Source organism: Ranitomeya variabilis, chromosome 7 (genome assembly GCF_051348905.1).
Source record: "Ranitomeya variabilis isolate aRanVar5 chromosome 7, aRanVar5.hap1, whole genome shotgun sequence".
In the NCBI taxonomy this organism is placed as follows: domain Eukaryota; kingdom Metazoa; phylum Chordata; class Amphibia; order Anura; family Dendrobatidae; genus Ranitomeya; species Ranitomeya variabilis.
The window spans coordinates 10,305,939-10,333,576 of NC_135238.1; the positions used below are offsets into that span (position 1 = coordinate 10,305,939).

Here is a 27,638-nt window from a genome sequence, read left to right on the forward strand (position 1 = left end):
CAGCAGAGGAGGTCAGGTGGGGAGGTCAGGGGTCAATTCCCCCTATGGGCCCCAGACACACCAGTCCGACCCTATACGTTTCCCACCCGCCCACTAGTCATGTCAGGAGCCGGAAAGCAGCGGCTCTTCTGCGCCATCCACTACACACCAGAGGGTCACTCACCCTCTCCTGGTGAGCACAGCGCCGTACTCCCAGTGTGGCCGCGCTCACTACTGCAACTTTCCACAAAAAACACACAGTATTATTTGTTTTTTTTACAAATCTCGCTCTTTATTGCCTGAAAATAAAGCCAGTTTAAGAAGCGGAGCTGGAAGTGACACAGACGGCCAGCACGGAGGGAGATTTCGGCATTTCTCAAGGCGCCGTGGCGGCCATGTTTGAATCTCCCGGACAAAGTGAACTTAAACTCATGAAGGAAAAGAGAGACAGACAGAAGTTGTGATGGGCACCGGAGCCATCACTCTGATCCCCTCCGCGATGGTTGGTAGGAAACGGGGCAGGTGAACAAATCTGGACCCCTGGGTGCTGGAGTATTTAATGGCGATGTGAGCAGCTCCCGCTAGAGCACAGACATTGCAGTATTACTTTGGCACAAATGACATTTACAAGGGTGGGCGGTCACATTATGGGTTCATGAAAGATGGCGGCGGGTGGGGGTGAAGGCACAGAGTTTTAAACAGACGAGTCACCTGACACTAATAATGAAGCGGTTCTGGGCGGCCATTTTCTTGGAGACCAAGAAGCAAAGTTTGTATAATTCAAATAAATCCCTGATTATATATATATATTTTTTTTTACATTTCTCCTTTTTTTTTATTTTGTAAAAAGGGGTTCATTCAAAACAGGCACAAAATGAAAATTACCCCGATGAAAAAAAAAAAATTAGAAATGAATGTTTTTACAACCACAATAATTTAGCGGATGGAGATTAAGAAGCGCGACGTGACGGCACGATACGATATTAGGAAAGAAAAGATGATGGGCTATAATACAGGATTTCGCTAGTGTCCTGTCCATTACTGTGCTATTACAAGGGTCCGCCAGCAATCATGGTCTTCCCCAAGATGGCGGCCCATGGGCGCAGTTCAAAGCCCCTTCCCTCCCACCCCCCAGCCCTAAGTGTTTATAACTCTGTGGGTAATGGTGACAGATCACATGATGGACGGTCGATCGCAGGGTGAGGGGCTGTGCAGCTTGTGATTGCAATCGGGAAAGTAAGACCCTCGATCCGTGCAGAGTGGGATATATCCCTCCTCGTGTATTCCCCCACCCGCCCATAGTCGTACCCACAATGAAGCCCATCTTCAGATCGACACTTCATACTCCCGGGTATCCTGAAAGAGAATGAGACGTCACTAGATTCTGCCGCACATGGCCGACCTCGAGCTGCGGTAGGGTCAGTGGTTACGGTATTGGCACCTGTGGGGTCTTACGGTAACAGCCTTTCCCACCCACCATGTTGGCCACTCTGGAGTCTGGGAGAGCCAGGTGACTACTCATAGCCCCGTGGTCACCCACTTTTCGCACACTTACCCCAGCCTCATATAATGGATTGTTAAAATCGGACTCCACAGTGATGGGGCTGTAGGAATGGGAGGCCGGGAAAGAAAATCCAAACAGGGACTTCCCTTGAAACCTGCGCCAGAACGAGATAGAGAGATCAAGGCTAAGGGTCATATTGAACAAGGAAGAGTCTTAAAGGGCAACTCCATCTAACGTGATCTTGCCCTTTAAGAAGAAGCCACACCCCCTCATTACATGTATTTGCATAAAATGTGTAAATAAATGTTAGGCAGAGTTCGTTTTCCTTATATGTATATGGATGCAGATTTGGAATGAAACGTATTGTGTCCTCAGCAAAAGGGGCGGGGCCGGGACTATTCATGGGATAGGACGGTTGTCACCAGCAGGAGGACGACCAATCCCGCCACTCACTTGGTGTAGTAGATGTAGATTCCACCAATCAGCAGGATAACCAGGATGATGGGCAGGAAAATGGCCAGCGCAATGTTGCCGCCCTCCATCTGGTGGGAGGGGTCTGTCGTTTGGGCGACTAGAAGAGAAAGAAATTATGGTTGTATATCTCGGAAAAGGGGGGCACTTACTTATTTTGGATGTAGGGGGCACCAACCTCATGAAGATGATGATGGGTAATGGTCGGGTGGTGATTGGCACAAGACATAAGCAAATGATGGGGGGGTGACATTTATGGGGGTGACGGGATTAAGTGTGCGGGGAGGTCACGACAGACGGCGCGTGTTCACACCTTCCAGCTTCCTGTCGTCCAGGAGCTCCTCGTATGCAACTGAAAGAGAAACGATAAGGTGAGTGCCGAGCGCAGGCGACAAGCCGGCAGGGGGCGGCGGTGGGAAGACGGCACTCACTTTTGCAAAGAGGAGGTTGGTTCGTCCATTGGGATGGGTGCCCGGGAACACAGATAATGGTCACCTCACCGATCAGCTCGAAGCCCTCATAGCAGAAGAAGCGGAGCGCCTCCCCAGCCTGGTAGTGGTGTTTATAGAGGGTCTGGTAGCCATTCTCCGGGACGCCGGGGTTGAGACACGGCTCGTACTTCACTACAAAAATTTGAGACAACAAGTGATATGTACCTGGACGTATGGTTAGAAGCCTCCCCAGTGCACAGTGCCACCTTCTGGCGATAGAAGCCTATGGACAAGGTAAATTATGCTTCCTGGTTCCTCGGGGGTGGGCTGAGTCTGGTGAGCTGTAGTATTGGTAGAACTATAAAGCTCAGCACAAGCTCTGCTGTAACACATTCAGCTCTCAATGTTTTGTTCTCACTCTAATCACTTGCCACTGGATTTACAAGTAGAAATATACGGGAGTTTGAACAAGCTCAAAGCTACGAACAGTGAGAGCCCTGATTAGGAAAACTGCTCTAAAAGTCGCGGGCTGGTGATTATGTGAGATTTATAACAGCAGCATGTCAGGAGCTGAGAAGAAGGTGAGCAAATAAGTACTGTATAGAAATCAAGTGACTGGAAAGAGGCTGGGATGTTAGGAGTTAACTCCTCTCTTGGAATGTAGCTACTGGTGGTGGCCGAGCTCCTCAGAAACCAGCTGTACACCATGAAAGATAAAAGCTCTCACAGCAGCACAATGACAACAGATAGAAAAAGCAAATCAATTGCAAACGTACTTATTTTCATCCTGTATGAGAATACCCATCTACAGACGGCCGTCTCTTTTATAATAACAGTATATAATGAGGAGGCCGTGTCAGGTGATCGCTCTCAGCCAGCCATGTAGCATGCACCTACTTTTCGCCCCTTGATAGTAGTATTGGGGGCTGGAGTATCTGCATTAAGCAGCTCCATAGCTTTGCCTTTCTTACTTACAGACACATTTGGGGATCCTGTCGCTCCACTTGGGGGTTCCGGTGTCCCGGTTGTAACAGGTCAGGATTTCGCTTCCTTCCAACGTGTAGCCTTCACTGCAGGAATAATGGACGTGAGAGCCAATGGGAAACCGAGGGTCGAATGCCCTGCGGACGCCGTTTGCGATCTCCCCGGGGTCGGCACAGTTTAGGACTATAAGAAGAATGAGAGCCGGTCATCACAGGGGCCCCAGTTCTTAGGGTCTTGTTCGGTGATTGGCGGGCTCCGTCACTCACTCTTTTCGCAGGTGGGAGGGGCATTGCTCCAGGACAGGTCCCACTGGCAGGTTAGTATGTCTGATCCGATGATGTCATACCCGGGTTCACACTGATAGGTCACCACTGTGCCGCGGATGAGATCGGGGTGTGAGGACGTCTTCCACCCAGACTGGATTTCGGGTAAAGCCGAGCACGTGTCGTTCCGTGGCACCTCTAGGGAGAAGAGGAAAGATCTGGAACTATCTGTACGTCATGTGCAGATACAGCCACATCCAGACAGGAGAAACACTGAGGGGGCAACAATCAGACCCCAGGAACCAAAGAAAGGATCGGGGCACGAGGCCTAAAGAACAACAGGTGAAGCCTCCATCGGTCTAATGCTCCAGTCACATCCAGAGCTGCACTCACAGACGGAGTATGAGATGTGATAATGAATGGTGGACGGGGTGAGCGCGGTCATGGACCATCTCTACCTTTGAAATGTATGATGAATCCCTGGCTCAGGCTGAACACGGGGTCATTGGGGTCGGACTGGAACTGTAGGGTCACATCATTGGCGGAAGAGAAGAGGTTAAACCGCTGGTGAACACCCATGTACTGTCCCAGGACCCGCGCCGTGAGGTCGTCACCATCATAGACCGTCAGGGCATCACTGCGGCGGATGTTCAGTCTGCGCGGAACAAAGTACAATGCGGTCAGCATGGCGGCCTGTGGTGTATGGATCCGACAACATGAAGGAGAAGATGTGACTCACAGCTGTATCGTGGGCTCACTATGTGCGCATTGTGCGTGTATTGTATATGTATTTTGTGTATATAGTGTGTATGGTGTGTATTACGTGTGTATCATGTGTACATTGTGTGTGTATTGTATACGTATCTTGTGTATATCATGTGTATTATGTGTGTATGGTGTGTATTACGTGTGTATCATGTGTACATTATGTGAGTGTATGGGGTGTACAATACGTGTGTATGATATGTATATTGTGTGTGTATGGTATGTACAGGGCTTGGACAAAATAATGGAAACACCTGGAAACATCAACAAAAGTTAGTTTAATCTGGTGTAGGTCCACCTTTTGCGGTGATTACAGCCTCAATTCTCCGAGGTATGGATTCATACAAGGTGTGAATTGTTTCCAAAGGAATTTTAGCCCATTCTACAGTTATAAACCCTCCAGTTTTCTGAGCGACGATGGCGGCGGAAATCGACGTCTAACTTGAATCTCTAAAATCGACCATAAATGCTCAATAATGTTGAGGTCTGGGGATTGTGGGGGCCAGATGAGAGGCTCAACTTCATTAGAATGTTCCTCGTGCCATGCTTTAACGATTCTAGCTGTATGAATTGGTGCATTATCATCCTGAAAGATGGCGTTCCCCTCCGGGAACAGTGCTTGAACCATTGGATGCACTTGGTCGCCCAAAATGCCTAAATAATCTCGGCTGTTAATTCTTCCATGAAGGGATATCACTGGCCCGGCGGATCTCCACGAAATAGCACCCCAGATCATCACAGAACCTCCACCATGTTTTACGGTTGGGAGAAGGCAGTCTGGATGGAATGCTTCTTTCGGCTGTCTCCAAGCGTACACTCGGCCGGAGGTCGGAAATAGGGTAAACGATGATTCGTCTGAGAATATCACGATTCCACTGCTCGAGGACCAATTCTGGAGGTTTCTACACCACTCTAAACACTTGGAAACATTTGTCATTGAGAGCAGCGGTTTTCTAATTGCAGCTCTTCCATGGAATCCAGATTTGTGCAGCTCCCGACAAACAGTTTTCGTGGAAACTGGGTTCTGTAGGTGTTCATTGAGCTCAGCAGTGATTTTCAGGGCCGTGGTCTTGCGATCCTCTCTCACAATTTGCTTTAGAGTCCGACGTTCTCTCTCAGTCAACTTGGACTTTTGGCCGGACCTGTGCTTTGCTGCGGACGTTTTTCCTTCTATTTCAAACGCAGTCATTACTTTGGAGACAGTACCTCTTGACACGCCGGGCACTTTGTTACACTAGCGCCCGCCATACGAGCACCAACAATTTGGCCTCTTTGACAATCTGAGAGGTCTGCCATTGGTATCAGGTTCTCATCAATGTACTTACAATTATGCAAAACAAACAGTTAATTTACATACACATATCACATAACACAAATAATCAACTACAAAACATTACCATATGTCACGGTTTGCATGTGTATCACATGTTCGAAGGTTATGATGCCAAAACGTTAGGTGTTTCCATTATTTTGTCCAACCCCTGTATGTCATGTGCACATTATGTCTATATCATGGCTGTGGCGATTAGGCTTCAGACTCCTCACATTTCTATCTCCAGCAGCACCCGCCGGTCCTCCTGCACATGGATGCCCCATACACAGTCCTGGCCCTTTGCGTAATTCTGGGGCCAATCAGGAGACAGGATCACCCCGGCTGGTTCAGAGATCTCTCCTCCACACAGAGCTGATAGACAGAAGAGAGGAGATGCCACAATGTTCCATCCATTATATACATTGTATCAATAAAAGGGCCAAGGACAAATAAAAGCTGACACTGGGGGTACAGGATGATGACACTGACACTGGGGGTACAGGATGATGACACTGACACTCGGGGTACAGGATAATGACACTGACACTGGGGGTACAGGATAATGACACTGACACTGGGGGTACAGGATAATGACACTGACACTCGGGGTACAGGATAATGACACTGACACTCGGGGTACAGGATAATGACGCTGACACTCGGGGTACAGGATAATGACACTGACACTCGGGGTACAGGATAATGACACTGACACTCGGGGTACAGGATAATGACACTGACACTGGGGGTACAGGATAATGACACTGACACTCGGGGTACAGGATAATGACACTGACACTCGGGGTACAGGATAATGACGCTGACACTCGGGGTACAGGATAATGACGCTGACACTGGGGGTACAGGATAATGACACTGACACTGGGGGTACAGGATAATGACAGTGACACTTGGGGTACAGGATAATGACACTGACACTCGGGGTACAGGATAATGACACTGACACTCGGGGTACAGGATAATGACACTGACACTCGGGGTGCAGGATAATGACACTGACACTGGGGGTACAGGATAATGACACTGACACTGGGAGTACAGGATAATGACACTGACACTGGGGGTACAGGCTAATGACACTCGGGGTACAGGATAATGACACTGACACTGGGGGTACAGGATAATGACACTGACACTGGGGGTACAGGATAATGACACTGACACTGGGGGTACAGGATAATGACACTGACACTCGGGGTACAGGATAATGACACTGACACTCGGGGTACAGGATAATGACGCTGACACTCGGGGTACAGGATAATGACGCTGACACTGGGGGTACAGGATAATGACACTGACACTGGGGGTACAGGATAATGACAGTGACACTTGGGGTACAGGATAATGACACTGACACTGGGGGTACAGGATAATGACACTGACACTCGGGGTACAGGATAATGACGCTGACACTGGGGGTACAGGATAATGACACTGACACTGGGGTACAGGATAATGACGCTGACACTGGGGGTACAGGATAATGACACTGACACTGGGGTACAGGATAATGACACTGACACTGGGGGTACAGGATAATGACGCTGACACTCGGGGTACAGGATAATGACGCTGACACTGGGGGTACAGGATAATGACACTGACACTCGGGGTACAGGATAATGACGCTGACACTGGGGGTACAGGATAATGACGCTGACACTCGGGGGTACAGGATAATGACACTGACACTGGGGGTACAGGATAATGACACTGACACTGGGGGTACAGGATAATGACGCTGACACTGGGGGTACAGGATAATGACACTGACACTGGGGGTACAGGATAATGACGCTGACACTCGGGGTACAGGATAATGACACTGACACTGGGGGTACAGGATAATGACACTGACACTGGGGGTACAGGATAATGACACTGACACTGGGGTACAGGATAATGACACTGACACTGGGGGTACAGGATAATGACGCTGACACTCGGGGTACAGGATAATGACGCTGACACTGGGGGTACAGGATAATGACACTGACACTTGGGGTACAGGATAATGACACTGACACTCGGGGTACAGGATAATGACACTGACACTCGGGGTACAGGATAATGACACTGACACTCGGGGTACAGGATAATGACACTGACACTCGGGGTACAGGATAATGACTCTGACACTGGGGGTACAGGATAATGACACTGACACTGGGGGTACAGGATGATGACACTGACACTCGGGGTACAGGATAATGACACTGACACTCGGGGTACAGGATAATGACTCTGACACTGGGGGTACAGGATAATGACACTGACACTCGGGGTACAGGATAATGACACTGACACTGGGGGTACAGGATAATGACACTGACACTGGGGGTACAGGATAATGACACTGACACTGGGGGTACAGGATAATGACGCTGACACTCGGGGTACAGGATAATGACACTGGGGGTACAGGATAATGACACTGACACTGGGGGAACAGGATAATGACACTGACACTGGGGGTACAGGATAATGACGCTGACACTCGGGGTACAGGATAATGACACTGACACTCGGGGTACAGGATAATGACACTGACACTGGGGGTACAGGATAATGACACTGACACTGGGGGTACAGGATAATGACACTGACACTGGGGGTACAGGATAATGACACTGACACTGGGGGTACAGGATAATGACACTGACACTGGGGGTACAGGATAATGGCACTGACACTCGGGGTACAGGATAATGACACTGACACTCGGGGTACAGGATAATGACACTGACACTGGGGGTACAGGATAATGACACTGACACTGGGGGTACAGGATAATGACACTGACACTCGGGGTACAGGATAATGACACTGACACTGGGGGTACAGGATAATGACACTGACACTCGGGGTACAGGATAATGACACTGACACTCGGGGTACAGGATAATGACACTGACACTCGGGGTAGAGGATAATGACACTGACACTCGGGGTACAGGATAATGACACTGACACTGGGGGTACAGGATAATGACACTGACACTCGGGGTAGAGGATAATGACACTGACACTGGGGGTACAGGATAATGACACTGACACTGGGGGTACAGGATAATGGCACTGACACTCGGGGTACAGGATAATGACACTGACACTCGGGGTACAGGATAATGACACTGACACTCGGGGTACAGGATAATGACACTGACACTCGGGGTACAGGATAATGACACTGACACTGGGGGTACAGGATGATGACACTGACACTGGGGGTACAGGATAATGACACTGACACTCGGGGTACAGGATAATGACACTGACACTGGGGGTACAGGATAATGACACTGACACTGGGGGTACAGGATAATGACACTGACACTCGGGGTACAGGATAATGGCACTGACACTCGGGGTACAGGATAATGACACTGACACTCGGGGTACAGGATAATGACACTGACACTGGGGGTACAGGATAATGACACTGACACTGGGGGTACAGGATAATGACGCTGACACTCGGGGTACAGGATAATGGCACTGACACTCGGGGTACAGGATAATGACACTGACACTCGGGGTACAGGATAATGACACTGACACTGGGGGTACAGGATAATGACACTGACACTGGGGGTACAGGATAATGACGCTGACACTCGGGGTACAGGATAATGACACTGACACTCGGGGTACAGGATAATGACGCTGACACTTGGGGTACAGGATAATGACACTGACACTGGGGGTACAGGATAATGACACTGGGGGTACAGGATAATGACGCTGACACTGGGGGTGCAGGATAATGACACTGACACTCGGGGTACAGGATAATGACACTGACACTGGGGGTACAGGATAATGACACTGACACTCGGGGTACAGGATAATGACGCTGACACTCGGGGTACAGGATAATGGCACTGACACTCGGGGTACAGGATAATGACACTGACACTCGGGGTACAGGATAATGACACTGACACTCGGGGTACAGGATAATGACGCTGACACTTGGGGTACAGGATAATGACACTGACACTGGGGGTACAGGATAATGACACTGGGGGTACAGGATAATGACGCTGACACTGGGGGTGCAGGATAATGACACTGACACTCGGGGTACAGGATAATGACACTGACACTCGGGGTACAGGATAATGGCACTGACACTCGGGGTACAGGATAATGACGCTGACACTCGGGGTACAGGATAATGGCACTGACACTCGGGGTACAGGATAATGACACTGACACTGGGGGTACAGGATAATGACACTGACACTGGGGGTACAGGATAATGACACTGACACTGGGGGTACAGGATAATGACACTGACACTGGGGGTACAGGATAATGACACTGACACTGGGGGTACAGGATAATGACGCTGACACTCGGGGTACAGGATAATGACACTGACACTCGGGGTACAGGATAATGACGCTGACACTCGGGGTACAGGATAATGACACTGACACTGGGGGTACAGGATAATGACACTGGGGGTACAGGATAATGACGCTGACACTCGGGATACAGGATAATGACACTGACACTGGGGGTACAGGATAATGACACTGACACTGGGGGTACAGGATAATGACGCTGACACTGGGGGTGCAGGATAATGACACTGACACTCGGGGTACAGGATAATGACGCTGACACTCGGGGTACAGGATAATGACACTGACACTGGGGGTACAGGATAATGACACTGGGGGTACAGGATAATGACGCTGACACTGGGGGTACAGGATAATGACACTGACACTCGGGGTACAGGATGATGACACTGACACTCGGGGTACAGGATAATGACGCTGACACTGGGGGTACAGGATGATGACACTGACACTCGGGGTACAGGATAATGACACTGACACTGGGGGTACAGGATGATGACACTGACACTGGGGGTACAGGATGATGACACTGACACCGGGGGTACAGGATAATGACGCTGACACTGGGGGTGCAGGATAATGACACTGACACTCGGGGTACAGGATAATGACGCTGACACTCGGGGTACAGGATAATGACACTGACACTGGGGGTACAGGATAATGACGCTGACACTGGGGGTGCAGGATAATGACACTGACACTCGGGGTACAGGATAATGACGCTGACACTCGGGGTACAGGATAATGACACTGACACTGGGGGTACAGGATAATGACACTGGGGGTACAGGATAATGACGCTGACACTGGGGGTACAGGATAATGACACTGACACTGGGGGTACAGGATAATGACGCTGACACTGGGGGTACAGGATAATGACACTGACACTCGGGGTACAGGATAATGACACTGACACTCGGGGTACAGGATAATGACACTGACACTCGGGGTACAGGATGATGACACTGACACTCGGGGTACAGGATAATGACGCTGACACTGGGGGTACAGGATGATGACACTGACACTCGGGGTACAGGATAATGACGCTGACACTGGGGGTACAGGATAATGACACTGACACTGGGGGTACAGGATAATGACACTGACACTCGGGGTACAGGATAATGACTCTGACACTGGGGGTACAGGATGATGACACTGACACTCGGGGTACAGGATAATGACGCTGACACTCGGGGTACAGGATAATGACACTGACACTGGGGGTACAGGATGATGACACTGACACTGGGGGTACAGGATAATGACTCTGACACTGGGGGTACAGGATAATGACTCTGACACTGGGGGTACAGGATAATGACACTGACATCCGGGGTACAGGATAATGACACTGACACTCGGGGTGCAGGATAATGACACTGACACTGGGGGTACAGGATAATGACTCTGACACTCGGGGTACAGGATAATGACTCTGACACTGGGGGTACAGGATGATGACACTGACACTCGGGGTACAGGATAATGACGCTGACACTCGGGGTACAGGATAATGACACTGACACTCGGGGTACAGGATAATGATACTGACACTGGGGGTACAGGATGATGACACTGACACTGGGGGTACAGGATAATGACTCTGACACTGGGGTACAGGATAATGATACTGACACTGGGGGTACAGGATGATGACACTGACACTGGGGGTACAGGATAATGACTCTGACACTGGGGGTACAGGATAATGACTCTGACACTGGGGGTACAGGATAATGACACTGACACTGGGGGTACAGGATAATGACACTGACACTCGGGGTGCAGGATAATGACACTGACACTGGGGGTACAGGATAATGACACTGACACTCGGGGTACAGGATAATGACACTGACACTGGGGGTACAGGATAATGACACTGACACTCGGGGTACAGGATAATGACACTTGGGGTACAGGATAATGACACTGACACTCGGGGTACAGGATAATGACACTGACACTGGGGGTACAGGATAATGACTCTGACACTCGGGGTACAGGATAATGACACTGACACTGGGGGTACAGGATAATGACTCTGACACTCGGGGTACAGGATAATGACACTGACACTGGGGGTACAGGATAATAGCGCTGACACTCGGGGTACAGGATAATGACGCTGACACTGGGGGTACAGGATAATGACACTGACACTGGGGGTACAGGATAATGACACTGACACTCGGGGTACAGGATAATGACACTGACACTGGGGGTACAGGATAATGACACTGACACTCGGGGTACAGGATAATGACACTGACACTCGGGGTACAGGATAATGACACTGACACTGGGGGTACAGGATAATGACACTGACACTCGGGGTACAGGATAATGACACTGACACTCGGGGTACAGGATAATGACACTGACACTGGGGTACAGGATAATGACACTGACACTTGGGGTACAGGATAATGACACTGGGGGTACAGGATAATGACACTGACACTGGGGTACAGGATAATGACACTGACACTGGGGGTACAGGATAATGACACTGACACTCGGGGTACAGGATAATGACACTGACACTGGGGGTACAGGATAATGACACTGACACTCGAGGTACAGGATAATGACGCTGACACTGGGGGTACAGGATAATGACACTGACACTGGGGGTACAGGATGATGACACTGACACTGGGGGTACAGGATAATGACTCTGACACTGGGGGTACAGGATAATGACACTGACACTCGGGGTACAGGATAATGACACTGACACTCGGGGTACAGGATAATGACACTGACACTGGGGGTACAGGATAATGACACTGACACTGGGGGTACAGGATGATGACACTGACACTCGGGGTACAGGATAATGACACTGACACTCGGGGTACAGGATAATGACACTGACACTGGGGGTACAGGATAATGACACTGACACTGGGGGTACAGGATAATGACACTGACACTGGGGGTACAGGATAATGACGCTGACACTCGGGGTACAGGATAATGACACTGACACTGGGGGTACAGGATAATGACACTGACACTGGGGGTACAGGATAATGACACTGACACTCGGGGTACAGGATAATGACACTGACACTCGGGGTACAGGATAATGACACTGACATTCGGGGTACAGGATAATGACACTGACACTGGGGGTACAGGATAATGACTCTGACACTGGGGGTACAGGATAATGACACTGACACTCGGGGTACAGGATAATGACACTGACACTCGGGGTACAGGATAATGACACTGACACTGGGGGTACAGGATAATGACACTGACACTGGGGGTACAGGATAATGACGCTGACACTTGGGGTACAGGATAATGACACTGGGGGTACAGGATAATGACACTGACACTGGGGTACAGGATAATGACACTGACACTTGGGGTACAGGATAATGACACTGACACTGGGGGTACAGGATAATGACGCTGACACTGGGGGTACAGGATAATGACACTGACACTGGGGGTACAGGATAATGACACTGACACTCGGGGTACAGGATGATGACGCTGACACTGGGGGTACAGGATAATGACACTGACACTCGGGGTACAGGATAATGACACTGACACTGGGGGGTACAGGATAATGACACTGACACTGGGGGTACAGGATAATGATACTGACACTGGGGGTACAGGATAATGACACTGACACTGGGGGTACAGGATAATGACGCTGACACTGGGGGTACAGGATAATGACACTGACACTGGGGGTACAGGATAATGACACTGACACTCGGGGTACAGGATGATGACGCTGACACTGGGGGTACAGGATAATGACACTGACACTCGGGGTACAGGATAATGACACTGACACTGGGGGGTACAGGATAATGACACTGACACTGGGGGTACAGGATAATGACACTGACACTGGGGGTACAGGATAATGACACTGACACTGGGGGTACAGGATAATGACACTGACACTCGGGGTACAGGATGATGACGCTGACACTGGGGGTACAGGATAATGACACTGACACTGGGGTACAGGATAATGACACTGACACTCGGGGTACAGGATAATGACACTGACACTGGGGGTACAGGATAATGACGCTGACACTGGGGGTACAGGATAATGACGCTGACACTCGGGGTACAGGATAATGACACTGACACTCGGGGTACAGGATAATGACACGGACACTCGGGGTACAGGATAATGACACTGACACTGGGGGTACAGGATAATGACACTGACACTGGGGGTACAGGATAATGACACTGACACTGGGGGTACAGGATAATGACACTGACACTGGGGGTACAGGATAATGACACTGACACTCGGGGTACAGGATAATGACACTGACACTCGGGGTACAGGATAATGACACTAACACTGGGGTACAGGATAATGACACTGACACTGGGGTACAGGATAATGACACTGACACTGGGGGTACAGGATAATGACACTGACACTCGGGGTACAGGATAATGACACTGACACTGGGGGTACAGGATAATGACACTGACACTGGGGGTACAGGATAATGACACTGACACTGGGGTACAGGATAATGACACTAACACTGGGGTACAGGATAATGACACTGACACTGGGGTACAGGATAATGACACTGACACGGGGGGTACAGGATAATGACACTGACACTGGGGGTACAGGATAATGACGCTGACACTGGGGGTACAGGATAATGACACTGACACTCGGGGTACAGGATAATGTCACTGACACTGGGGGTACAGGATAATGACACTGACACTGGGGGTACAGGATAATGACGCTGACACTCGGGGTACAGGATAATGACGCTGACACTGGGGGTACAGGATAATGACACTGACACTGGGGGTACAGGATAATGACACTGACACTGGGGGTACAGGATAATGACACTGACACTCGGGGTACAGGATAATGACACTGACACTCGGGGTACAGGATAATGACACTGACACTGGGGGTACAGGATGATGACACTGATACTGGGGGTACAGGATAATGACACTGACACTGGGGGTACAGGATAATGACGCTGACACTGGGGGTACAGGATAATGACACTGACACTCGGGGTACAGGATAATGACGCTGACACTGGGGGTACAGGATGATGACACTGATACTGGGGGTACAGGATAATGGCACTGACACTCGGGGTACAGGATGATGACACTGACACTCGGGGTACAGGATAATGACACTGACACTCGGGGTACAGGATAATGACGCTGACACTCGGGGTACAGGATGATGACACTGACACTTGGGGTACAGGACAATGACACTGACACTGGGGTACAGGATAATGACACTGACACTGGGGGTACAGGATAATGACACTGACACTCGGGGTACAGGATGATGACACTGACACTCGGGGTACAGGATAATGACACTGACACTGGGGTACAGGATAATGACACTGACACTTGGGGTACAGGATAATGACACTGGGGGTACAGGATAATGACACTGACACTGGGGTACAGGATAATGACACTGACACTGGGGGTACAGGATAATGACACTGACACTCGGGGTACAGGATGATGACACTGACACTCGGGGTACAGGATAATGACACTGACACTCGGGGTACAGGATAATGACACTGACACTCGGGGTACAGGATAATGACACTGACACTTGGGATACAGGATGATGACACTGACACTGGGGGTACAGGATAATGACACTGACACTCGGGGTACAGGATAATGACACTGACACTCGGGGTACAGGATAATGACACTGACACTGGGGGTACAGGATAATGACACTGACACTGGGGGTACAGGATAATGACTCTGACACTGGGGGTACAGGATAATGACACTGACACTGGGGGTACAGGATAATGACACTGACACTGGGGGTACAGGATAATGACACTGACACTCAGGGTACAGGATAATGACACTGACACTGGGGGTACAGGATAATGACACTGACACTGGGGGTACAGGATAATGACTCTGACACTGGGGGTACAGGATAATGACACTGACACTGGGGGTACAGGATAATGACACTGACACTGGGGGTACAGGATAATGACACTGACACTCAGGGTACAGGATAATGACACTGACACTCGGGGTACAGGATAATGACACTGACACTGGGGGTACAGGATAATGACACTGACACTGGGGGTACAGGATAATGACACTGACACTCAGGGTACAGGATAATGACACTGACACTGGGGGTACAGGATAATGACACTGACACTGGGGGTACAGGATAATGACACTGACACTCAGGGTACAGGATGATGACACTGACATGTTGGGTAGTACAGTGACATTTTTCGGTACAGGACACTGGCACTATAGGGCACATGGCACACAGCCTTGACATTGGGATGCGGTTCTTTTTTCCTTACGTAACGTTGATTTTTCTTAGGTTTCATCTCTTGTAGTTGTGTAAGAGTTAATCGGGAGCCCTACATTAGTTACCATGGCAACTGGTAACTTGTCATCGCCGCGGCCCAGCCTTCACGCCTCACACAGGGTGAGGTACGTGTGGAGAGCCGCCACGTGATGGAGCATCGCGCACACAAGTGTCCTAATATCAGGGGCGTCAGGGACGGGCGATGGGAGCCCACCATAACCTGTACATGTCTGATCACACCAGCAGAGGGCAGCACGGGGCGGCCTGTGGTCAGGGGTCAGACATGGCGGCACAGTGGGGGTGACCTCTAGGGGTAAGGTCCCTGGTTATCCGCCTGGTGTGGGCTGCAGGGTGATTATGGCGGGTGTGGGGGTCTCTTACCTTTGCACACAGGCTCGCTCTCATTCCAGTGGGGGTCGGTGGGGTCCACGCACTCTATGACAGGGGGCCCCTGTTCCAGCATGTACCCCGCATTACATGAAAAGGAGACCAGGGTCCCTGGGGAGAAGAGGGGGTCCGTGGTGCTGAAATTACCATGGGCCAGGAACGGTTCGTAACATCGAGTCTCTGAGAACACTGCAGAGAAAGAGCGGTAAAGAAATGAACCACCAGAGGGCGCGGGTGTACTACTACCCCCAGCAGGGCAAGACGATGACTCAGAACTTGAGAAAAATTGGAATTTTTCCTTTCCAGTCACATCCAGAGCTGCACACAGTCCGCTGCCCTGCTGTTAGCTCCCAGGATCTCACCCCTTGCTGCTGATGATCCACGCTGACTGTGCCCCGATGTACACACACGTTTTGTACAGTAGTTTGATGCGAAATCTGCAGCCGTGCAGTGGAAACGTGACGCAGCTTTAGATGTAACCGGAGTAAGACTAGTAATGAATATTCACAAGGAGTACACAGTGTGTACAGTCACCTTCATAGCGCAGGCTGAGCAGCAGGGGGACGGCCGGGTTCTCAGACACGAGCTCGATGTACAGGGACTGCGCGTCACTCAGGAGACCTCTCTCCGGGGCATCGTCTATATCGGAATCATAGATGAGGGGCGACAAAGTGGAGCTTCCAGAGTGAACGACCAACCTGAGGGGAGACGGAGGGGTCACATATAGACATCCCGAGCACCGAGCTGGAGACATGAGGGGTAACAGGACATCGTAACTGACCTGTCGTTGTCCTCGTCTAGAGAGACCCTCTCAAAGTGCAGGTGAAGCCGCTGAGCCTCGGACGCCTCAATCAGCCAATGACAGCTCAGGTTGTTTCCGTGATGCGTGGTGACATCAGGAGAGACGATACGTCCGACGGTGGCATTACGTATAACACCCCCACAGGTCGCTGCACGAGAGACGTAACAATGTAAACCACCACGTAATGTTTCCTCAGTATATCCTGTATTGATCCCGAGTTACATACAGTGCGGGAAATAAGTATTGGATCCATCGCTGATTTTGTAAGTTTGCCCACTGACAGAGACATGAGCAGTCTATAATATTAAGGGTAGGTTAATTTTAACATTGAGAGATAGAATATCGAAAATAAAATCCAGAAAATCACATTGTATAAATTATATAAATGTATTTGCATTTTGCAGTGAGAAATAAGTATTTGACCCCCTACCAACCATTAAGAGTCCTGGCTCCTACAGGCCAGTTAGCCGCTCCTAATCACCTCGTTACCTGCATTACAGAGAGCTGTTACATAGTCACCTTTATAAAAGACTCCTGTCCACAGACTCAATCAAAAAAACATGATTTCTTTATTGTGAACAAACACCAAAATGAGGGTATCACCGCAGTGTTTCAAGGTAGGTAACGTTTCGACCCACAGGGTCTTTCTCAAACCTTACTGAAACAAAAACAAAAATATACATGGTATCACAAAATCTGGACATAGAATATATAACAAGACATATATTACAAGAGCAATATTTACAAATACAAAGTCCCTATATAGTAGAAATTGATGTTACGTCGCCATAGTAATAGACAGGAAGGCTTCAACGTTAGGGTAGGATTTGGTCAGGATGGACCAATGTTTCTGGATGATGGTATAAATTTTAGGCATTATCGGATGGTGTGTATGGACGAATGTAACCCTTTCTCTGGTAGGGGCAGTGGGTGATATCGAGGGAGATTCAACCGCTCTAGCTTTCTCTTTAGTAAGGAGTTCCTGAGGATATTGTCTGTTTTTAAATTCTACAGGTAATACGACCGCGCCCTTTTCCCTGCTGCAAACTTATAGCCTCCATCAGTGTATTCACCGCTATGGCTTTCTTTCTTCATAGCCCCTAACGGGACTCCTGCATCTCTACAGGGATTTGTGCCCTCTTCTTGGTATCTACCACTGAAAGGTTAGTCTCTTACCTCTAGTAGCATCCACCACCGGGGTAGCCCTTATTCTCATGTATATTTGTGCATCCGGGCATTATGTTTATTTGATATTGTCTTTAATTACATCTGAAATACTGGCTTATTTTATGGTTCCCCATATCTCTCAATGATATTGCTTCCACGGCAAACCCCGCTTATGTGGCTTGTTTGCCACGCTGATGTCCCTAGGGTACTTCACCGCCAGGACTACGTCCAATGACAACCCTGATGCCTCCAATCAATGTATCCGTCTTGTTGTATCCTGTATTCCAGTCGCCCTGTCTATTACTATGGCGACGTAACATCAATTTCTACTATATAGGGACTTTGTATTTGTAAATATTGCTCTTGTAATATATGTCTTGTTATATATTCTATGTCCAGATTTTGTGATACCATGTATATTTTTGTTTTTGTTTCAGTAAGGTTTGAGAAAGACCCTGTGGGTCGAAACGTTACCTACCTTGAAACACTGCGGTGATACCCTCATTTTGGTGTTTGTTCACAATAAAGAAATCATGTTTTTTTGACTAACGATAATTCTAAAAATTCCTTTATTGAGTGCGACTGTTGTTGTACAGGATTATAGTCTGGAGTATCCCTCCATGTTCAGTCCGCACCAGCACTAGCGAGAGTGCACGTCTTGTTCTTCACCACAGACTCAATCAGTCAGACTCTGACCTCTACAACATGGGCAAGACCAAAGAGCTGTATAAGGATGTCAGGGACAAGATCCTGGACCTGCACAAAGCTGGAATGGGCTACAAAACCATAAGTAAGACGCTGGGTGAGGAGGAGACAACTGTTGGTGCAATAGTAAGAAAATGGAAGCAATACAAAATGACTGTGAATCGACATCGATCTGGGGCACCATGCAAAATCTCACCTCGTGGGGTATCCTTGGTCATGAGGAGGGTGAGAGATCAGCCTAAAACTACACGGGGGGAACTTGTTAATGATATCAAGGCAGCTGGGACCACAGTCACTAAGAAAACCATTGGTAACACATTACGCCGTAAGGATTTAACCTGAAGTGCTCGCAAGGTTCCCTGCTCAAGAAGACACATGTGCAGCCCGTCTGAAGTTTGCCAATAAACACCTGGATGATTCTGTGAGTGACTGGGAGAAGGTGCTGTGGTCAGATAAGACAAACATTGAGGTCAAGGGCATTAACTCAACTCGCCGTGTTTGGAGGGAGAGAAATGCTGCCTATGACCCAAAGAACACCATCCCCACTGTCAAGCATGCAGGTGGAAACATTATGTTTTGGGGGTGTTTCTCTGCTAAAGGCACAGGACTACTTCACCGCATCAATGGGAGAATGGATGGAGCCATGTACCGCAAAATCCTGAGTGACAACTGCCTTCCCTCCGCCAGGACATTAAAAATGGGTTGTGGCTGGGTCTTAGAGCAAGACAATGACCCAAAACATACAGCCAAGGCAACAAGGGAGCGGCTCAAAAAGAAATACATTAAGGTCATGGAGTGGCCTAGCCAGTCTCCAGACCTTCATCCCATATAAAACATGGAGGGAGATGAAGCTCCGAGTTGCCAAGCGACAGCCTCAAAATCTTAATAATTTAGAAATGATCTGCAAAGAGGAGTGGAGCAAAATTCCTCCTGACATGTGCGCAAACCTCATCATCAACTACAAAAACGTCTGACTGCTGGGCTTGCCAACAAGGGTTTTACCACCAAGTATTAAGTCTTGTTTACCAGAGGGATCAAATACTTATTTCTCACTGCAAAATGCAAATACATTTATAAAATTTATACAATGTGATTTTCTGGATTTTATTTTTGATATTCTATCTCTCAATGTTAAAATTAACCTTCCCTTAAAATTATAGACTGCTCATGTCTCTCAGTGGGCAAACTTACAAAATCAGTAAGGGATCAAATACTTATTTCTCCCACTGTACTATGTTAGGCTGCTTTCACACTAGCGTTGGCACAGGGCCGTAGCTATGCGTCGGCCCGACATGCTGACGCGCGTTGTGAAAATAATGCCCGACGTGGGCAGCGGAAGCAGCCTTACGACGCTTCCGCTGCCCCATTCTAAGGTCCGGGGAGGAGGGGGCGGAGTTTCGGCCGCATATGCACGGTCGAAAATGGCGGACTCCATGCACAAAAAAAGTTACATGTAACGTTTTTTGTGGCGGCGGTCCGCCAAAACACGACGGTTGCGACGTGTGGCCATACGTCGCAATGCGTCGCTAATGTTAGTCTATGGGGAAAAAAAGCATCCTGCAGACAACTATTCAGGATGTGTTTTTTCTCCTAAACAACGCATTGCGACGTACAGCCAACAACGCTAGTGTGAAAGTAGCCTTACTCTCCAGAGCTGCACTCACTATTCTGCTAGTGCAGTAACTGTGTACAAATTTTCTCACCTGTGCAGACTGGGGGTTTTCCACTCCATTGAGGGCGGGTGATATTGAGACAGACAAGTGAATCTGCACCTTTCAGTGTGAACCCAGGAGCACAGTGAAAGTTAGCGGATCCTCCGGGATGGAGGTCTGTGACGGTGACTTCGCCATTTTCCGGTCGAGGTGGAAACACACAGCTCAGGACATAAGCTGCAAAAAAAGAAATAACAATTACCTTTGCAATGACAACAATCAATCTACAAGTATAGTGAGACATCAGCCATGATCTTATACAGTATGTACAAGAATATAACTACTATAATACTGCCCCTATGTACAAGAATATAACTACTATAATACTGCCCCTATGTACAAGAATATAACTACTATAATACTGCCCCTATGTACAAGAATATAACTACTATAATACTGCCCCTATGTACAAGAATATAACTACTATAATACTGCCCCTATGTACAAGAATATAACTACTATAATACTGCCCCTATGTACAAGAATATAACTACTATAATACTGCCCCTATGTACAAGAATATAACTACTATAACACTGCTCCTATATACAAGAATATAACTACTATAATACTGCCCCTATGTACAAGAATATAACTACTATAATACTGCCCCTATGTACAAGAATATAACTACTATAATACTGCTCCCTATGTACAAGAATATAACTACTATAATACTGTCCCTATATACAAGAATATAACTGCTATAATACTGCCCCCTATGTACAAGAATATAACTACTATAATACTGCTCCTATGTACAAGAATATAACTACTATAATACTGCCCCTATGTACAAGAATATAACTACTATAATACTGCCCCTATGTACAAGAATATAACTACTATAATACTGCCCCTATGTACAAGAATATAACTACTATAATACTTCTCCATTGTACAAGAATATAACTACTATAATACTGCTCCTATGTACAAGAATATAACTACTATAATACTGCTCCTATGTACAAGAATATAACTACTATAATACTGCCCCTATGTACAAGAATATAACTACTATAATACTGCTCCTATGTACAAGAATATAACTACTATAATACTGCCCCTATGTACAAGAATATAACTACTATAATACTGCCCCTATGTACAAGAATATAACTACTATAATACTGCCCCTATGTACAAGAATATAACTACTATAATACTGTCCCTATGTACAAAAATATAACTACTATAATACTGCCCCTATGTACAAGAATATAACCACTATAATACTGCCCCTATGTACAAGAATATAACTACTATAATACTGCCCCTATGTACAAGAATATAACTACTATAACACTGCCCCTATGTACAAGAATATAACTACTATAATACTGTCCCTATGTACAAAAATATAACTACTATAATACTGCCCCTATGTACAAGAATATAACTACTATAATACTGCCCCTATGTACAAGAATATAACTACTATAATACTGCCCCTATGTACAAGAATATAACCACTATAATACTGCCCCTATGTACAAAAATATAACTACTATAATACTGCTCCTATGTACAAGAATATAACTGCTATAATATTGCCCCAATGTACAAGAAGATAACTACTATAATACTGCCCCTATGTACAAGAATATAACTACTATAATGCTGCTCCTATGTACAAGAATATAACTACTATAATACTGCTGCTATGTACAAGAATATAACTACTATAATACTGCCCCCCATGTACAAGAATATAACTACTATAATACTGCTCCTATGTACAAGAATATAACTACTATAATGCTGCTCCTATTTACAAGAATATAACTACTATAATACTGCTCCTATGTACAAGAATATAACTACTATAATGCTGCTCCTATTTACAAGAATATAACTACTATAATACTGCTCCTATGTACAAGAATATAACTACTATAATACTGCCTCTATGTACAAGAATATAACTACTATAATACTGCTCCCTAGGTACAAGAATATAACTACTATAATACTGCTCCCTAGGTACAAGAATATAACTACTATAATACTGCTCCTATGTACAAGAATATAACTACTATAATACTGCCCCTATGTACAAGAATATAATTACTATAATACTGCTCCTATGTACAAGAATATAACTACAATAATACTGCCCCTATGTACAAGAATATAACTACTATAATACTGCCCCTATGTACAAGAATATAACTACTATAATACTGCCCCTATGTACAAGAATATAACTACTATAATACTGCCCCTATGTACAAGAATATAACTACTATAACACTGCTCCTATATACAAGAATATAACTACTATAATACTGCCCCTATGTACAAGAATATAACTACTATAATACTGCCCTATGTAGAAGAATATAACTACTATAATACTGCTCCCTATGTACAAGAATATAACTACTATAATACTGCCCCTATGTACAAGAATATAACTACTATAATACTGCCCCTATGTACAAGAATATAACTACTATAATACTGCCCCTATGTACAAGAATATAACTACTATAATACTGCCCCTATGTACAAGAATATAACTACTATAATACTTCTCCATTGTACAAGAATATAACTACTATAATACTGCTCCTATGTACAAGAATATAACTACTATAATACTGCTCCTATGTACAAGAATATAACTACTATAATACTGCCCCTATGTACAAGAATATAACTACTATAATACTGCCCCTATGTACAAGAATATAATTACTATAATACTGCTCCTATATACAAGAATATAACTACTATAATACTGCTCCTATGTACAAGAATATAACTACTATAGTACTGCCCCTATGTACAAGAATATAACTACTATAATACTGCCCCCTATGTACAAGAATATAACTACTATAATACTGCCCCTATGTACAAGAATATAACTACTGTAATACTGCCCCTATATTCAAGAATATAACTACTATAATACTGCTCCTATGTACAAGAATATTACCACTATAATACTGCCCCTATGTACAAGAATATAACTACTATAATACTGCCCCTATGTACAAGAATATAACCACTATAATACTGCCCCTATGTACAAAAATATAACTACTATAATACTGCTCCTATGTACAAGAATATAACTGCTATAATATTGCCCCAATGTACAAGAATATAACTACTATAATACTGCCCCTATGTACAAGAATATAACTACTATAATGCTGCTCCTATGTACAAGAATATAACTACTATAATACTGCTGCTATGTACAAGAATATAACTACTATAATACTGCCCCCATGTACAAGAATATAACTACTATAATACTGCTCCTATGTACAAGAATATAACTACTATAATGCTGCTCCTATTTACAAGAATATAACTACTATAATACTGCTCCTATGTACAAGAATATAACTACTATAATGCTGCTCCTATTTACAAGAATATAACTACTATAATACTGCTCCTATGTACAAGAATATAACTACTATAATACTGCTCCTATGTACAAGAATATAACTACTATAATACTGCCCCTATGTACAAGAATATAATTACTATAATACTGCTCCTATGTACAAGAATATAACTACTATAATACTGCCCCTATGTACAAGAATATAACTACTATAATACTGCCCCTATGTACAAGAATATAACTACTATAATACTGCCCCTATGTACAAGAATATAACTACTATAATACTGCCCCTATGTACAGGAATATAACTACTATAATACTGCCCCTATGTACATGAATATAACTACTATAATACTGCCCCTATGTACAAGAATATAACTACTATAATACTGCCCCTATGTACAAGAATATAACTACTATAATACTGCCCCTCTATACAAGAATATAACTACTATAATACTGCCCCTATGTACAAGAATATAACTACTATAATACTGCTCCTATATACAAGAATATAACTACTATAATACTGCCCCCTATGTACATGAATATAACTACTATAATACTGCTCCTATATACAAGAATATAACTACTATAATACTGCTCCTATATACAAGAATATAACTACTATAATACTGTCCCCTATGTACAAGAATATAACTACTATAATACTGCCCCCTATATACAAGAATATAACTACTATAATACTGCTCATATGTACAAGAATATAACTACTATAATACTGCCCCTATGTACAAGAATATAACTACTATAATACTGCCCCTATGTACAAGAATATACCTACTATAATACTGCCCCCTATGTACAGAAATATAACTACTATAATACTGCTCCTATGTATAAGAATATAACTACTATAATACTGCCCCTATGTACAAGAATATACCTACTATAACACTGCCCCTATGTACAAGAATATAACTACTATAATACTGCTCCTATGTACAAGAATATAACTACTATAATACTGCCCCTACGTACAAGAATATAACTACTATAATAATGCCCCTATGTACAAGAATATACCTACTATAATACTGCCCCTATGTACAAGAATATAACTACTATAATACTGCTCCTATGTACAAGAATATAACTACTATAATACTGCCCCTATGTACAAGAATATACCTACTATAACACTGCCCCTATGTACAAGAATATAACTACTATAATACTGCTCCTATGTACAAGAATATAACTACTATAATACTGCCCCTATGTACAAGAATATAACTACTATAATACTGCCCCTACGTACAAGAATATAACTACTATAATACTGCCCCTATGTACAAGAATATAACTACTATAATACTGCTCATATGTACAAGAATATAACTACTATAATACTGCCCCTATGTACAAGAATATACCTACTATAATACTGCCCCCTATGTACAGGAATATAACTACTATAATACTGCTCCTATGTATAAGAATATAACTACTATAATACTGCCCCTATGTACAAGAATATACCTACTATAACACTGCCCCTATGTACAAGAATATAACTACTATAATACTGCTCCTATGTACAAGAATATAACTACTATAATACTGCCCCTATGTACAAGAATATAACTACTATAATACTGCTCCTATGTACAAGAATATAACTACTATAATACTGCCCCTATGTACAAGAATATAACTACTATAACACTGCTCCTATATACAAGAATATAACTACTATAATACTGCCCCTATGTACAAGAATATAACTACTATAATACTGCCCTATGTAGAAGAATATAACTACTATAATACTGCTCCCTATGTACAAGAATATAACTACTATAATACTGCCCCTATGTACAAGAATATAACTACTATAATACTGCCCCTATGTACAAGAATATAACTACTATAATACTGCCCCTATGTACAAGAATATAACTACTATAATACTGCCCCTATGTACAAGAATATAACTACTATAATACTTCTCCATTGTACAAGAATATAACTACTATAATACTGCTCCTATGTACAAGAATATAACTACTATAATACTGCTCCTATGTACAAGAATATAACTACTATAATACTGCCCCTATGTACAAGAATATAACTACTATAATACTGCTCCTATGTACAAGAATATAACTACTATAATACTGCCCCTATGTACAAGAATATAACTACTATAATACTGCCCCTATGTACAAGAATATAACTACTATAATACTGCCCCTATGTACAAGAATATAACTACTATAATACTGCCCCCTATGTACAAGAATATAACTACTATAATACTGCCCCTATGTACAAGAATATAACTACTGTAATACTGCCCCTATATTCAAGAATATAACTACTATAATACTGCTCCTATGTACAAGAATATTACCACTATAATACTGCCCCTATGTACAAGAATATAACTACTATAATACTGCCCCTATGTACAAGAATATAACCACTATAATACTGCCCCTATGTACAAAAATATAACTACTATAATACTGCTCCTATGTACAAGAATATAACTGCTATAATATTGCCCCAATGTACAAGAATATAACTACTATAATACTGCCCCTATGTACAAGAATATAACTACTATAATGCTGCTCCTATGTACAAGAATATAACTACTATAATACTGCTGCTATGTACAAGAATATAACTACTATAATACTGCCCCCCATGTACAAGAATATAACTACTATAATACTGCTCCTATGTACAAGAATATAACTACTATAATGCTGCCCCTATTTACAAGAATATAACTACTATAATACTGCCCCTATGTACAAGAATATAACTACTATAATGCTGCTCCTATGTACAAGAATATAACTACTATAATGCTGCCCCTATTTACAAGAATATAACTACTATAATACTGCTCCTATGTACAAGAATATAACTACTATAATACTGCCCCCCATGTACAAGAATATAACTACTATAATACTGCTCCTATGTACAAGAATATAACTACTATAATGCT

General features: G+C 45.1%; 1 protein-coding gene across 2 annotated transcripts in view; it reads right to left on the reverse strand.

The window, feature by feature from the left end:
* Positions 1 to 242: 242 nt before the first annotated feature.
* The window catches only part of SEZ6L2 (seizure related 6 homolog like 2), a 64,056-nt gene continuing 36,660 nt past the window's right edge, over positions 243 to 27,638 (reverse strand). For both annotated transcript variants that reach the window (XM_077273936.1, XM_077273937.1), the window contains exons 6-18: positions 21,268 to 21,453; positions 17,672 to 17,840; positions 17,425 to 17,588; positions 16,885 to 17,079; positions 5,943 to 6,081; positions 4,091 to 4,287; positions 3,636 to 3,830; positions 3,361 to 3,552; positions 2,386 to 2,577; positions 2,268 to 2,306; positions 1,937 to 2,054; positions 1,535 to 1,637; positions 243 to 1,335 (exon numbers count right to left, since the gene is read on the reverse strand). In XM_077273936.1, coding sequence (XP_077130051.1) covers positions 1,306 to 1,335; positions 1,535 to 1,637; positions 1,937 to 2,054; positions 2,268 to 2,306; positions 2,386 to 2,577; positions 3,361 to 3,552; positions 3,636 to 3,830; positions 4,091 to 4,287; positions 5,943 to 6,081; positions 16,885 to 17,079; positions 17,425 to 17,588; positions 17,672 to 17,840; positions 21,268 to 21,453 — 1,919 coding nt within the window. In that variant the 3' untranslated portion in view covers positions 243 to 1,305. The remainder of the gene's footprint in view (positions 1,336 to 1,534; positions 1,638 to 1,936; positions 2,055 to 2,267; positions 2,307 to 2,385; positions 2,578 to 3,360; positions 3,553 to 3,635; positions 3,831 to 4,090; positions 4,288 to 5,942; positions 6,082 to 16,884; positions 17,080 to 17,424; positions 17,589 to 17,671; positions 17,841 to 21,267; positions 21,454 to 27,638) is intronic.